At 37.1% G+C, this 15269-nt stretch overlaps 1 protein-coding gene across 2 annotated transcripts; it reads left to right on the top strand.

Moving 5' to 3' along the window:
- Positions 1-6598: 6598 nt before the first annotated feature.
- On the top strand, positions 6599-13271 carry LOC143578182 (protein transport protein SEC16B homolog). 2 transcript variants are annotated; one of them, XM_077061846.1, is made up of 14 exons: positions 6599-8212; positions 8810-9109; positions 9306-9431; positions 9546-9668; positions 10173-10337; positions 10482-10613; positions 10693-10827; positions 11103-11230; positions 11368-11476; positions 11551-11868; positions 11997-12137; positions 12217-12503; positions 12590-13025; positions 13107-13271. In XM_077061846.1, the coding sequence occupies exons 1-13, from the start codon at positions 6755-6757 to the stop codon at positions 13014-13016; spliced, it is 3849 nt and encodes a 1282-aa protein (XP_076917961.1). In that variant the 5' UTR covers positions 6599-6754; the 3' UTR covers positions 13017-13025; positions 13107-13271. The 2 variants fall into 2 exon arrangements, with proteins under 2 accessions (XP_076917961.1, XP_076917960.1); XM_077061845.1 differs by having other exon boundaries at positions 12590-13264.
- Positions 13272-15269: the final 1998 nt, after the last annotated feature.

Genomic DNA, 15269 nt, shown 5'->3' on the forward strand with positions numbered 1-15269 from the left:
TAGAAAACACAAAATAGTTCGGTTTTCGTGTGTTATGAAAAAATGGACAGATTTACGTGTGCTTAGAGTCGGGTCACGAAATTTCACAGAGATGATCTACACATGAAAATATGAGATCTGTGAATTTTTGGTAATTTTTGGATAAAAGATGAATATTTGGTGAATTTAATGCTCGGTTTTGGCCAAAAATAGTGAAAAATAGCAAAACATGATGAAAAAATTCCGGAAAATTTAAGATAAGCTTTTTATAACATATAAAAGTCACCCACAAAATTTGAGCTCAGTTGGAAAAGTCTAAGTAGGCTTTTCGGTGAAACGAGTTCTAGGGCTTTCTAGCTCGGTTTTGGGTAAAAATGGCTTGAAAAATAAGTTTTAAATTCTGGAAAAATTCCAGGGAGTTATGAGGATGATAAAGATCATCCCAGAAAAATTTGGGATTTTTCTAAAGTGTTTTGGTATTTTTGATATATTTAGTGTTTTACCAAGATTTAAAAATAGATAAATAAATGTAAATGTAGGAAAATAAATCTGGGAAAATTCCAGAAAGTTATGAGGATGATAAAGATCATCCCAGAAAAATTTGGGATTTTTCTAAAGTGTTTTGGTATTTTTGATATATTTAGTGTTTTACCAAGATTTAAAAATAGATAAATAAATGTAAATGTAGGAAAATAAATCTGGGAAAATTCCAGAAAGTTATGAGGATGATAAAGATCATCCCAGAAAAATTTGGGATTTTTCTAAAGTGTTTTGGTATTTTTGATATATTTAGTGTTTTACCAAGATTTAAAAATAGATAAATAAATGTAAATGTAGGAAAATAAATCTGGGAAAATTCCAGAAAGTTATGAGGATGATAAAGATCATCCCAGAAAAATTTGGGAATTTTCTAAAGTGTTTTGGTATTTTTGATATATTTAGTGTTTTAATAAGATTTAAAAATAGATAAATAAATGCAAATATAGGAAAATAAATCTGGAAAATTTTATAAAATGTTCTTTCTGTCAAAATAAGTTTTGAACAAAATTTCAAGACCCGAGACTAAACGGGTAATTATTTGTGCTAAAAAGAACATAAAAACAATTAGTTAAAGCTTAAAACGTGTAAACCGGCAAAGTTCGCATAAGCGAGCTGACTGGTACACGAAAAACTTTAAAATAGACCATTTTCATAAATCTAAGTAAATTAAGTAAAAATAAATCATCCGAAAATAATTCGGATGATTTGGGTAATTTTACCCGATTTTACCGTTTCCGGCACCGAAATACCGGAAACGGGCCCCACGGCCAAACGGGGTGTCAAACCGAGCTATAATTTCATCACCTTAACTGAATTGACTGTCAAACTCTAAGCAATGTCAATCTGAGTCCTTAGAAGTGTCACGGGGTTAACATTGTCCCCGAATCGAGTACAGTACTGGGTTAACAGTGTTCCCAGATGTACCGATTTATACATATTTAAGTTATGAGAATTGTATAGTAACGGCTAGGTATTATATTACAGATCCAGGCACGTAGCTGTTCCTTATATTACTCATCGACTCACCAAAGGTGAGTTTTCACGAGCCCCTTTTAATGAATTGTTTTAATTATATTTTCCCGGGGCGGAAAACATGTCTTATTTAAAGTATTTAAGTACATACCGATCGTATGGAAATACTTGTACATTTATATATATATGGACTGATGCATAGAATATATAAAATGTTTATAATGTGTTATTGTTCTGGGGTAACATAGTTCCCAGGGGTTATATTGTTCTGGGGTAACATAGTTCCCAGGGGTTATTATTGTTCTGGGGTAACATAGTTCCCAGGGGTATTTATTGATCTGGGGTAACATAGTTCCCAGGGGTTATTATTGATCTGGGGTAACATAGTTCCCAGGGGTTATTATTGTTCTGGGGTAACATAGTTCCCAGGGGTTATTATTGATCTGGGGTAACATAGTTCCCAGGGGTTATTATTGTTCTGGGGTAACATAGTTCCCAGGGGTATTTATTGTTCTGGGGTAACATAGTTCCCAGGGGTTATTATTGTTCTGGGGTAACATAGTTCCCAGGGGTATTTATCGTTCTGGGGTAACATAGTTCCCAGGGGTTATTATTGTTCTGGGGTAACATAGTTCCCAGAAAGTTAATGGAAATGTTCTGGGGTAACATAGTTCCCAGCATTATTATATTGCTAATAAATGATTATTAAAATGATTTGTCAGTGTTTATTTAAATTAGTGAAACTCACCAACTATTCGTGGTTGACCCGTTTTCTTTACATGTTTTCTAGGTATGCCCAAGTTGGAATGATTGATATGTGCTTAACTATCTGTGCTACCTGTTGGAAGCTTGCTGCTCTATGTTTTGTAATGAATTTATTAATGTTTTATTGGTAATATATGTGTGTAACACCTAGACAGTAACGCAACTCGCAACAATGTAATATGTTATAAATTAATGTAGTGGTATTTTCTTTATAAGCAATGCTGTTGATATCAGATGTGTCTGTTGCATCCCGTGTACGTTTCCGCTGCGGTTACGGGGTGTTACAGTCGTCCCTCCTAGTTGAGCACGGTAAACTTTTTGATGCTTTAAAACAGTTCTTAGCATCTCAGGGGAGACGAGCTGCAAGGGCGATGAGTTGAGGACAAAGAAGAGTAATGACAGAGACGATGATCCCAATGCATCGAAAGGTGCAGGTGGTGAGTTGCCAAGAACTGAACAAACTCTTGGGACTTCCACAACTCAGGGGGAGTCAACTGGTGCAACAGGTGGATCAGGGGGTGATGATGTGGTGGTAGTGGATGATGAGGAGATGTTGGATGATGATATTGTAGGTGACGACGATGTGTTACCGGTTGAAGAAATTGAAAAGATAGGAGCTGACATTGTGATTGATAGTGAGATTGAAGAGGGAGAGATTGTGGAGGATAATGTAGAACATGAAATTCCAGATGTTGATAAGTCAAATGTGGGTCAAGATATGGGAAGTGAAGAGTCAGAATGGGAAGAGCAGCCGAGATGGAAAGAAGGCTACGCTCAATGGTTTGTGAAGTCAAAGAAGCCAGCGGTTCCAACTATGTTTAAAAAGAGTTATAATATCAAAGGGTATGTTGAATCAAAGAATGGGATTATATGTTGGTTGTATGATGAGCAGTTGAGGCTATTTGTGATTAAACGTTACGATGGGATTCAGTACTTCAAGAGGTTGTTGAGATCGTTGAATACCTTGCCTGAGTGTGAGGTGAAGGATTTGGCCAAGTTGGGGTTGATAAACAGAAGTGATGATAATATAGCTAGAATTATCAGGAAGATTGTGTGGAAAGAAAATATAAAAGAGAAAAGGTTCGAGTTGTTAAAGCCGCAGAAAGGGAAACTTGTTGAAGATAAAGACAGAGGAATGAGAGCTGATGGCAAACCTTGGATTGTAATGAAGTATAAGCCGATACGGTGTTTAAAAGAAGTGCCGATGAAACAAATGCCCAAGGATGTCTTAAAGAATCTTAAATGGTGGTATGTCGATAGTCACACAGCTGAAGCGGTTATGGAGGATGAAGATGAACAAGAAGTGTTGAGAGTGTATGATCCCATGCACTTGGTAAATTTGTCTCAAGCTGACTTGCAGGTGCTAGACGAGAAAAATATATTCTATATTCCTGCATGGAAAGATGAAGCCAAGAAATATCAGAGAGTAGTCTCTGTGTGTGTCAGAGAAGGCGTTCATGCTTGAAGACAGGTGACTCGAGATAGTTGGGATTACAAGACATGTGATTGAAGATAGAGATATGAAGCTACTACCAAGGGGGAGTCTGTTGGTGCATGATGTCAGTAGTTCAGTATCTAGTGTCTGTAATCGTGTTAGTTTGTTTTGTTTTGGTGTTTTAGATAACTTGTCTCACAAGTTCGCCTGATATAAGCGAACTTGTGGACAAGCGAAGTTAATGACAACTTCGCCTAGTCTGTTAGGCGAAGTTGTCGAAGCCATATAAACATAAGTTACGGCTTGTATAGGAGATAAGAAAAAAAGGGTGTTGGCAAGAATGAGTAATTGTGATTGATTGTCACGTGTTAAAGTGTTGCAATACAACGTGTCTTTTGAGTATTGTAACGTGTGTTCGTGTTCGGTATTAACATAGTTTACATCTTACGCTCGTATCGTTTTACGTAGGGATTCCGCACCTACGTAGTACGAGATACTTCCGTGTAGATACGGCTGGGATCCTACACACTCGTATTTATACCTTTCATAAATAAGTATTAAAAATATTAGATATATACATTTTTTTCCCTTAGTACAACTTTTGAATAATTTATGAACCATTTCAAACTCGGAGGAACAATATGCTAATAATCCAAATTTTCTTTCTTTCTTCTTCCCCAAACCCGTCGGGCGTAGACACCCCCTTTTCTTGTTCCATAATTTTTGGCATAATCAACAGAATTGATCATACCAGATCTTTTGCCAACTAACAATGCGTTCACCGACACCCTATTTGTTGAAATTGATTTCGAATTGACAGCTAATTCACCCAAATTCGAACCACGGCTAATCAGGCCTTGTAACACTATAAATACACTATTTCAATTCAACTAAACTCGTCCACACACTCCTTACACCATCACGACTATAAGCCCTAACCTAATTGCAACATAACAAGTCGTCAAGACCTGTTTCAAGATCGAATTAAAACCGCAAGCCCTAGACCCCGTTCTCCCTTAATCCGGCATCCAAAACAGTAATTAAATTATGCATTGAGTTCATTTTTTTACTGGTAATCATAACCCCAAACCAATTTTAATCAATATCGTTTAACCTTGACCAATTGGAACAAAACCCGATTTTAGGGTTGTTTGGGTTAGGGAAGATCGACGGGTTCTAGTTATATTTAAGTGGTTTCGTATTATAAGCGAGTTAGGCACCAGCCCTAGTGGTAGGTGCATGAGTATTAGTCACTTGAACCGGCCTGGGTCGCGGTTTCGAGTCCCCCATACCCGTTTTTTATTTATATTTTAAGTTCTTTTTAATAAATATTTAATATTACTACATATATAACGTTATGTTAAGTATTATTTTTTTAAGCCGGACCTCGGTTTTGTCTATTTATCCTTATGTTTAAACCTTATATATTTAAAAACCTTATTTTATAAAAACACACACACATATATACACACACAAACACACATACATATATATTATATAGGCATGTATATTAATAATAAATGTTCGTATAACATTCTCGTTGTTATAGTAGTATCTTATATGTTTATTTTCATGTATTGACAAATCAAACATAAAAGTTATTCAATAATAATAATCATAACAATAGTCATAACAATAATGATAGTTAAACTAATAGTACTTTATTACAATTTTACTTAAAACCCGACCGAATCCTAAATCTGTCGTAAGTGTTGTTATTATTTCGTTAAAATTAATTAATATTATCGTTAATAATTAAGAGAGTTTGTTTTCGTATCCCGAGGAGCTCGACCGCTTTTATCCTAAGTTTACAACTGTCTCATCACTTATTCTACTCTTTAAGGTGAGTTTACATACCATTTTTTTTCCATCTTTTATATTTTGGGGTAGCATGTATACCATATTTACTTTTATTCATGTTTTATTACAACATATATTCAAAACAAAATTCATTATATGTTTATGTGTGATTATTGCATGCTCTATGTGCTTAAATGTTTATTTTATGTTTGGTGGTTGGTATCTCATCCTTATCTAGTATGATCATAATATAAAACTTAAAGGCTGATTCATTGCAACTTAAACAGCATTTGGAATCTGGGCTCAACCATTTTTCAATTAGTGTTAGTTAATAGTTTAATATGCCTATTATATATACATTTGCACTACCGGTTCATATTCAACATAAATATTGAGATATATATATATATATATATATATAATATAAAATATCTACAAAATTAAAAACTATTTAAATTAATTATACGGTCTGGTTCGATTTTGTGCGGTTGGTTTTTGATATAAACTGTAAACCAAACCGTTCACTATGGTTTGAAATAATTGAAACCGACCGACCAAAACTTGAAGAAAAAACTAACCGTGAAACCGAACCAATGACCGGTTTCACGGTTTTGAACTGAACCGTGAACACCCCTAATATATATGTGTGTGTGTGTATAAAAGAAGGTTTTTTTTTAAAGATACAAGGGTTAAACATAAGGATAAATACAGAAAACCGCCTCGAATAAACGTCGTTTTACCAAAGGTCGGGTTTTACCGATTCGAATAAACGTCGTTTTAACTATGTACTTTTTTATTATGCCCTATACGAGTGTCGCTACTATTCTGTACGTATACTAGTTTAATTTTTTTGGGCTTCATTTTGGTATCGTAACGAATCTGATTCGTGTCGCTTTGATTATAGCTTTTACATGTATGGAGGTTTTACTACCTAGTTGAAAATTTAATAGTGCCCCCACCCCATATATAGAAAATAATGTGGACTAAACTGTGGACTATGACTAATACGAGGGACTATTTACATAACATCAAATCCACAGTGTGATTGATGAGAGTCAAATATAAATATAAATAAAAATAAAAATAATAAATCAAGGGTTTCGATTCTCCTCTGCCTGGTGCAATTTCCCCCTTTTCAAGTAACCGATCACTTGAAAGCTTCAATCTTGCTAAAACCTAATTTCAAATCGCATCTGGGTCTTAATCAATTCAAGATTTTAGGAGTTTGAATCGTGGATCTGGGGGGTATTATTATTATTATAGATGTCTGCTGCTGCTGCTAATTCCTCTCCGTTTATGGTGGATGAAACCGATGAAGATTTCTTTGATAAGTTAGTTGATGATGATGACGATTATAAGCCGGTTGCATTATCTTCGATGCTTGATGATTCCGAAGATGCTAATGAAGATTTGGGGGAAGAAGATATTAAACCGGAAAACGATAATCTTCTAAATGAAGAATCTCTAGATCAAAGTCGCCTAGTAGACTCGGCGCTGGATACTGTTAATAATGAAGAATTTGGAAATGGTACCCTTCACTTGGACAAACCGGTGGTCCAAAGTGATGATCAGGTTCGTGAATCGGGAGCCACTGCTGGTGTCAAAGAGGTGCAATGGAGTTCCTTTGGAGCCGATGCTGCTTTCTTTGATGAATTTGGAAATGGTTTACTTGACGATGATGGTTCCGTTAGTAGTCAATCGAACGGTGTAGTGAATAATTCCGTGCATCAGTTTCAATCGGATCAGACCACGGGGGAGCAATCAGTGGACGGTCAACATCCTAATGCTAGTCAATCCTGGGAGAATCTTTATCCTGGATGGAGGTATGATGCCAATACTGGACAATGGTATCAAGTGGATGAAACTTATAATGCGACATCACATGCAGAAGGTGCAAATAACGTAGCTTCCGCGTCTGAATGGAATGCCACTGATCAGAAATCAGAGGTTTCTTACTTGCAGCAATCTGCCCAATCTGTTGTGGGAACTGTAGCAGAGAAGGGTGCAACGGAAAGTGTTACAAGTTGGGATTCGGTTACTCAACCTGGCCAGAATAATTTAGAAGATAATAATAATAACAAAGTGTATCCGTCTCATATGGTTTTTGATCCTCAGTATCCTGGTTGGTATTATGATATGAATGTCCAAGAATGGCATTCTTTGGATGATTACAATTCACAATCAACCGCTGTAGCTCAGGACCCTGTCAACCAGAATGGGTTTGGTTCAAGTAATACGTATTATGAAAATGATCAGAAAACATATACTGGGCAAGAACAAGATTATAATTGGAATGGTTCAACCATGTGGCAACCTAATTATGCTGCCAATAGCGCCCCAGTGGACGACTTTAGAAACAACCAACAAATAGGTAATCATTATGGCAGCAATTTCCATGTAGATAATAATACAGGAACAACCGCCACCACCCAGGTTGATAACGGGTTCCCTGCAGTTTCTTGGCCTCAATCGACTGTTCCATTCAGTCAGCCTTTGGAGCAAGGTGAGACCGTGAATGTCCAAAAGGCGTATGGAAACCAGAACCAGTTAAGCTATTTGCAGCAACCGGTTCAGAGCGGTCGTCAAGCGTCTTATGGTTCTAGTACAGGAAGGTCATCTGCCGGCCGTCCTCCTCATGCATTGGTTACTTTTGGTTTTGGTGGGAAACTGATTGTGATGAAAGATAGCACCTCTCTCGTAAATGCATCCTTTGGAGGACAGGTTAGCCCTTAACCATCATCATTGTTAATCATATAACGGCATATTTTTAAGGTTATCATTATTTGCATCCATTTACATATGAATTGGTTGCTTCAGGTTATGTTTTACCACTAACAGGTCAAACAGGTGATATTAAAAAATAGCTTTTTTAAGATATAAAATAGAGTAGAAGTAATTATTTTGTTTGGGTCCACCTATATTTGCCTACTAGGTTAGAAACCCATGTATTACACAGGTTGTAGAAAAAAATTTATATGTTGGATGTCATCAATGTTGTAAACCAAAAATTATATGTTGGATGTCATCACACATTGATGAGATAAGAAATAATGAAGATTTAAGAATTATAAATAACAAATAATGAAGATTTAAGAATTAAAAAATTATATTTTGAGATAAGATGTAGTTCAAAATTTTCTTATGGTTTTGTAAGTTTTAACAAAACATTAGAATAAATTTTAGATATTTAATTATTTAGTAGGAGAGAAGCGGGAAACAAAAATCTAGAGTTCACCTTAACCAGAAGTCAAACAATTCATATATTATAATAAGATTTTTTAAACTTTATTCACAGTTTTTGTGTGTTTCTCATTGAAGGGTTCGAGTTCAGGGTCAATGTCTGTTCTTAACTTGGCAGAAGTTGCTACTGGAGGCGCAGATGTACATGACTATTTTCACAATCTCTGTCAGCAACCGTGTCCCGGCCCACTTTCTGGTGGAAATGCTGGGAGTAAAGAGTTGAACAAATGGATTGATGATAGAATTGCACACTCTCAAACTTCTGATGTAGATTATAACAAGGGTGAAGCTCTAAGATTGCTCTTTTCGTTGCTGAAAATAGCCTTACAGCATTACGGGAAATTGAGATCTCCTTTGGGTTCAGACACTAGCTTAAAGGTAAGAATAAAACTTTTTTTCTTCATAAAATGGGTCGATATTGTCACTTCCGTATATACTGATCAGATCGACTTTAGTTAAGTTACCTAGTTATATGATGATGACGTTGCTTTGTTGCATGCTACATATAAATTGTTAACAACTTATTTGTTAAGAGTTTGAACTTATATATATGGCCTTTTGATTCTTCAACTAGGAAAATGATGCTCCAGAAGTAGCTGTTGCTAGGCTATTTGCATCTGTGAAGGGCGGTGCGGAATACAACAATCATGGTGCTTTTTCTCATTGCTTGCAACATGTACCTTCAGAAATACAAACTCGGGTATTGATTGTCCTCTATTTCTCCTCCTAGAAGAGATGCATCCTAATTGTCCCGCCCATAATGAAATTGCTTTTTGTTAGAATGCCTATGTATAATGTATGTGTTATGATTTAGGAAACTGCTGCGGAAGTCCAAACTCTGCTTGTTTCTGGTAGAAAGAAAGAGGCTCTTCTTCGTGCACAAGAGGGCCACTTGTGGGGGCCCGCACTTGTTCTTGCAGCACAACTTGGTGATCAGGTTTCTCTCTCTCTCTACACATATGCATCCCTTCATTGTTCCAGTCTTAGGGTTGTTGTTTCTGACCACATTAACCGGTAATCAGGTTATTTTGGGTTTTATTTTGCCACTAATGGATCAATTTGGTGGAGTTTTAAAAGATAACTCATGCTGCAAGTTTTGAGCGTCACAAAAAAAGTATATTCAAAATGCACAAAACCTTCTAAATGCCGTTTTTAAATCAGAATATTTTCTTATCTAAGTATTAGTTTAGGTTTTCAGTTACACCAAAGACATTATATTTTTTAACTTCAAGGAAAGAAAGAAAAGAAAGACAAAAAAGTGTTTTTTGGTTGGCTCAAACCGACCAGATTCATTTTGGTCCGTTACCTGACTTAATTGACCCACTGTTTATGCCACGTATCATTTCCCCTGGTCCTTTCAGCCTGATTAACTTTTCTTGAGAGACTATATTTTCTTTTCATCAAATTCTAATTTTCTTCCTCTATGCGAATTTTATTGCAGTTTTATATAGAGACGATTAAGAAAATGGCTCTTGGCCAGTTTGTATCAGGATCCCCGTTGCGGACATTATGTCTGCTGATTGCTGGTCAACCGGCAGATGTATTTGCAGCCGAAGCTACAACAAATGGTGGTGCTGTAAATATGTTCCAACAACAGCCTACACAGGTAATGTGGCTCATTAGTATGCAGTCATTAACTTTTAAAAGAAAAATAGAAAATGGAAATAAAGTTTTGGCGGGTCAACACAACTTTATCTAGTTATTCAAATTTGTTTCTCTTGACGCAATCTTGGTTATTTCTTTGCATTAGGGTCAACTTAGTGCTATTGGGATGCTTGATGACTGGGAGGATAATTTGGCAGTAATCACTGCCAACAGAACAAAAGATGATGAACTGGTGCTTATCCATCTTGGAGATTGTTTGTGGAAGGAAAGGAGTAATGTAAGTATACGTGAACACATTACCCTACATGACTTTAATATTTGGATTTGGCTCATAGTGGCTTAAAAATGTGATCCAGATTATTGCAGCCCACATTTGCTACTTAGTTGCAGAAGCAAACTTTGAACCATATTCAGACACTGCTAGACTCTGTCTCATTGGTGCAGATCACTGGAAACATCCCCGTACGTACGCCTCCCCTGAGGCTATTCAGGTCTTGCCTCATTTCCTCTTACTTGAATCAAACACGGAACAACCAGTTAATGGTTTCTAATGATTATTATATATAAATTAAGATCGTGTTGACTGTTATCATTTTTTCAGCAAAGAGGAAAAAAATTGTGTTTTATCTGTTACCAATTGTTAGCATTAGCGCGTTACAAACATTCCCTAATTCACAGCCTTCTGAAGTTTTTAAGAACATAATTTGATATATCATGAATAGTTTGTTAAACTAACAAAACCTTATATAATTTTGGACGCAAACAGAGAACAGAGGTGTATGAATATTCAAAGATGCTTGGAAACTCTCAGTTCACCTTGCTTCCATTTCAACCTTATAAACTTTATTATGCACACATGTTGGCTGAAGTAGGAAGATTGTCAGACTCTTTAAGGTATGTATAATCTTTCCTCATTTCATTAACCTTTTTTGCCTCTAGAGGTGGCACTTTCAACTCATTTACAAGGAAACATGTCAATTTGGGTTGCATTTGGTTGATAATGGGTCGAACAATATCACATTTTTATTCAGGTACTGTCAAGCTGTCACCAAATCGTTAAAAGCTGGACGAATCCCCGAGGTAGAAATCTGGAGACAATTGGTTATATCCTTAGAGGAAAGGATAAAAGCTCACCAACAGGTACCGGTCTCCATAGAGTTTAATAAATACATAGAAAAACTTTAGTGTTCATGCTTTATTTTCCTGTTTTGCAGGGAGGGTTTTCTGCAAACTTAGTGGCGCCTGGTAAAATAGTTGGTAAATTGCTCAACCTTATAGATAGCACTGCCCATCGTGTTGTTGGCGGCCTTCCGCCGCCTGTTCCATCAACATATGGCGGCACTGCCCAACACGATTATCATCAACAACCACATATGGGTCCTAAGGTTTTAACCAGTCAATCAGCAATGACAATGTCATCTTTAGTGCCGTCTGCATCTATGGAGCCAATCAATCAGGCAGATGGAAACAACAGAAATATGATTCATAACCGTAGTGCTTCAGAACCTGCTTTTGTTCGTTCTCCCATGCAGGTTGTCATTTTATTTCATTCTGATTATGCAACATCACATAGTTACTTTCAAAATGCAAACTTATCATAATGAAATGTGGTAATATAAGAAGATTGTTTTTTTTTAAAAAGAAATTGATGTTGGACCAGGATGACACAATGAAGGAAAACTCTGCCGATTCACAAAGTAAATCATCTGGGAAGACTTCAGGGCGTCGTGGCTTCGGTTTTCGGTCCATGCTTTATGAAAAAACGGTTGGTAGGATTCTACCGTCTCGCCAGGACAAACAGGTACAATTTCTTATTATTACAAAATAATTATAACTTTTCTTAATAAAGCATAATCAAAATGGGCCCATTTTGTTTCTAGGCAAAGTTGGGCGACACTAATAAGTTTTATTATGATGAGAAACTTAAGAGATGGGTGGAAGAAGGGGTTGACCCGCCAGCAGAGGAAGCCGCCCTTGCTCCACTGCCTACAATTGCAACTTTCCAGAATGGATCACCAGATTATAGCCTAAAGACCGCTTTAGCAACCGAATCTGTGAGCTCTGAGTTTGCCAGCTCAGCTCCCGCTAGTAATACTTCTGGAATCCCACTGATTCCACCCACCACAAATCATTTTTCTGCTCGTGGAAGAACAGGTGTTCGAGCAAGGTAAGTTTTTATTATTCATTTATTAGATAAAATAACGTGTTTTTGGTATTAGAACTTATCATCTTTTATACACTTGTTAATAACAGGTATGTTGATACTTTCAACAAAGGCGGCGGAAACCAGACCAACTTATTTCAATCACCTGCCGTTCCTACCATCAACCGACCCAACCCGAACCCAAACTTTTTTGTTCCAACCGCTGCCCCTGCAGCACCCGAACAGCCAGCTTATAATCCACCTGATAACCAAACTCCTCCCTTGGTTTCTTCTACAACCGGCCAATCAGCAATGAGCATACAGAAGTTTGCATCAATGAATGATATGCCAAAAGAGGGATCATCATCATCATCGTCTTTATCAACATCCACATCAGCGGTTACTAATCATTCCATGTCACGAAGAACGTCATCTTGGAGTGGAGGCGCGAATCCTGGTGGCAACAATACGTTTATGCCAAACAAGACGGATTTTGCACAGTCGTCGAATGATGATCTCCAAGAAGTTGAACTTTAAAGCAAACAAGTAGGTTTTCTTTCTCTTATATATATGTATACTTGTTTGAGAGATATGTTTTGTAAGTTCTAAAGAGTGGTGGTTCTGCAGAAAGATCAGAAGAAAGAGCTTCCAATGTACAGTTGATTTGTTCATTAATAAGTGTTGTAGTGTTTTGGGAAAATAGATGAGATAGTGACTGTAATTTTATTTTGATTTTTAAGTTAATATATATTTGAAGTATAAACTTGCATTTTGGTTTTGGTATGTGTTTTAGGTCTTATGATTAAATATGCCTTTTTCATGGTTTGAATGTGCATAAAATATAGTGGGAGAGAGAGAGAGAGAGAGAGAGAGGTGGCCCGGGATCGACTTTTTTAACGTCATTGAATGTGCACAATAACATCATACCGAATCGGGTGCCAATTAGGTAGACGTGCACAAAAAACCGGCTCCAGAACCTAACTGGTGGAATCGAACCAGAACCGGTTCCAGTTCTTACCCGGTTGGCCCAATACCCGGTTTGGGTATTTTTGTACCCGAAAATCGTACCCGGTTCTCCTATTTGTATGTCCCTATCGGTTCCAACCCGGTTCCTACTCGGTTCTTAATTGTAACCGGTTCGGTTCCTACCCGAAAAAACCGGTTCCGGCGGGTTTTTTTTGAAAAGTCAAACACAGGTCAGACTAGCCGTTGGAACCGGTTCCAACGGTAATATAGCCGTTGGAACCGGTTTTTGAGAGAGAATAGAGCCGTTGTAACCGGTTCCAACGGTAATATAGCCGTTGGAACCGGTTTTTGATGCCCGAAGCCTATATATAACTTGTTTTCCACCACTTGTTTCACCACCAAACTCAAAAACAAACTAAAATACTACTCCTTTAGCAAACCCGTTCGGTTACCCGACCATCCAACTAAATATTATTATGGCACCCATCAAAAAAACTAACAAGAAGGCTAAGAAGAGTGTTTTTATTGCCCCCGTTCCTGCTACGGAGGACCCAATGGTTGTTACGGTAGTCAACCATAACCGCAACGAAGACATATGGAAGAATTGGGATTTGATTGTGGATGACGAAGGTTATCAAAAGGCTCGTTGCAAACTATGTGGTTCACTATTAAAGCACGATTCCAACTCTACTTTGAGAAAGTACATCGAGAAGTCATATTGCAAGGCGTTGAAAGGGATTGGCGCGACCGATCAAATTGACTTGGGTAAAGATGGTACACTATTTCGTTACAACACGACTCAAGTTCAAGATAGAATGGCAAAGTTCGCTATTCAACGAGGTTTGTCGTTTAACCACTTTGATGACCCGGATTTGACGTCGTTGATTCGAGAAACTCTACAACCGCGATACACACATGTAAGTCGTACTACCTTAAGACGTCATTGTATCAGGTTGTGAGAGTGTGCTAAAAAAGAGTTAATCGAGTCTTTTCATTCTTTAGAAGCCATGGTTAGTTTAACTACCGATGTTTGGTCGGCACCACATGGGTTGCCCGAATCATACATATGTGTCACCGCTCATTGGGTTGATCCGGTGACATGGCAATTGATGAAATGCACCATCGCTTTTGAAAACTTCCCGTTCCCACATACCGCCAAAAAATTGTTTGAATTACTTGATGAAGTTATAACGACTTACAACTTGAGAAATAAAATATTTTCGATTTCGTTTGACAACGCTTCAAACAATACTAAGGCGGCCGAAAAATTTATCATTAAATATTCACCACCTTGTTTCAGGGATTTTTTTCATGTTCGATGTGTTGCACATATCATCAACTTGGTTGTCAAAAAGGTCTTGACAATGAAAACATTTGTGACGATTTAAAATTCTTTAGACTTATGTTACAAGATGTCTTCAAAAGTGGTAAAAGAAGACATCTTGAATATAAGAACTATTGCAAGTCGGTTGAAAGAAAGTATTTGGGGCCGAATTGGGACGTTCCAACCCGTTGGAACTCAACTTGTCATATGCTAAAGTGTGCTTTTGCCCAACGCCAAACTTTACAAGCTTTTCTTAACAATCTTGTTGAAGAACGCGAGGCCGATATGTTTCTGGAAAGTGTTTGGGTCAAAGTCGGTTATTTGTTGGAGGATCTTGACGTGTTCAAAAAGTCAACAACAAAATTATCGAGAGTCTATTACCCTACTAGTTGTTGGGTTTTGCAAGAATTGTACTATATGTCTTGTGTTTTTAAAAGCTTTGCGGATAAGAATAAACTCTTCAAGAATATTGTTGCGGTGATGAAGGAAAAGTTCATAAA

This window comes from Bidens hawaiensis, unplaced genomic scaffold (assembly GCF_021521415.1).
Source record: "Bidens hawaiensis isolate Kalapana, Puna unplaced genomic scaffold, B.hawaiensis_p1.1 tig00029053_1, whole genome shotgun sequence".
In the NCBI taxonomy this organism is placed as follows: Eukaryota; Viridiplantae; Streptophyta; class Magnoliopsida; order Asterales; family Asteraceae; genus Bidens; species Bidens hawaiensis.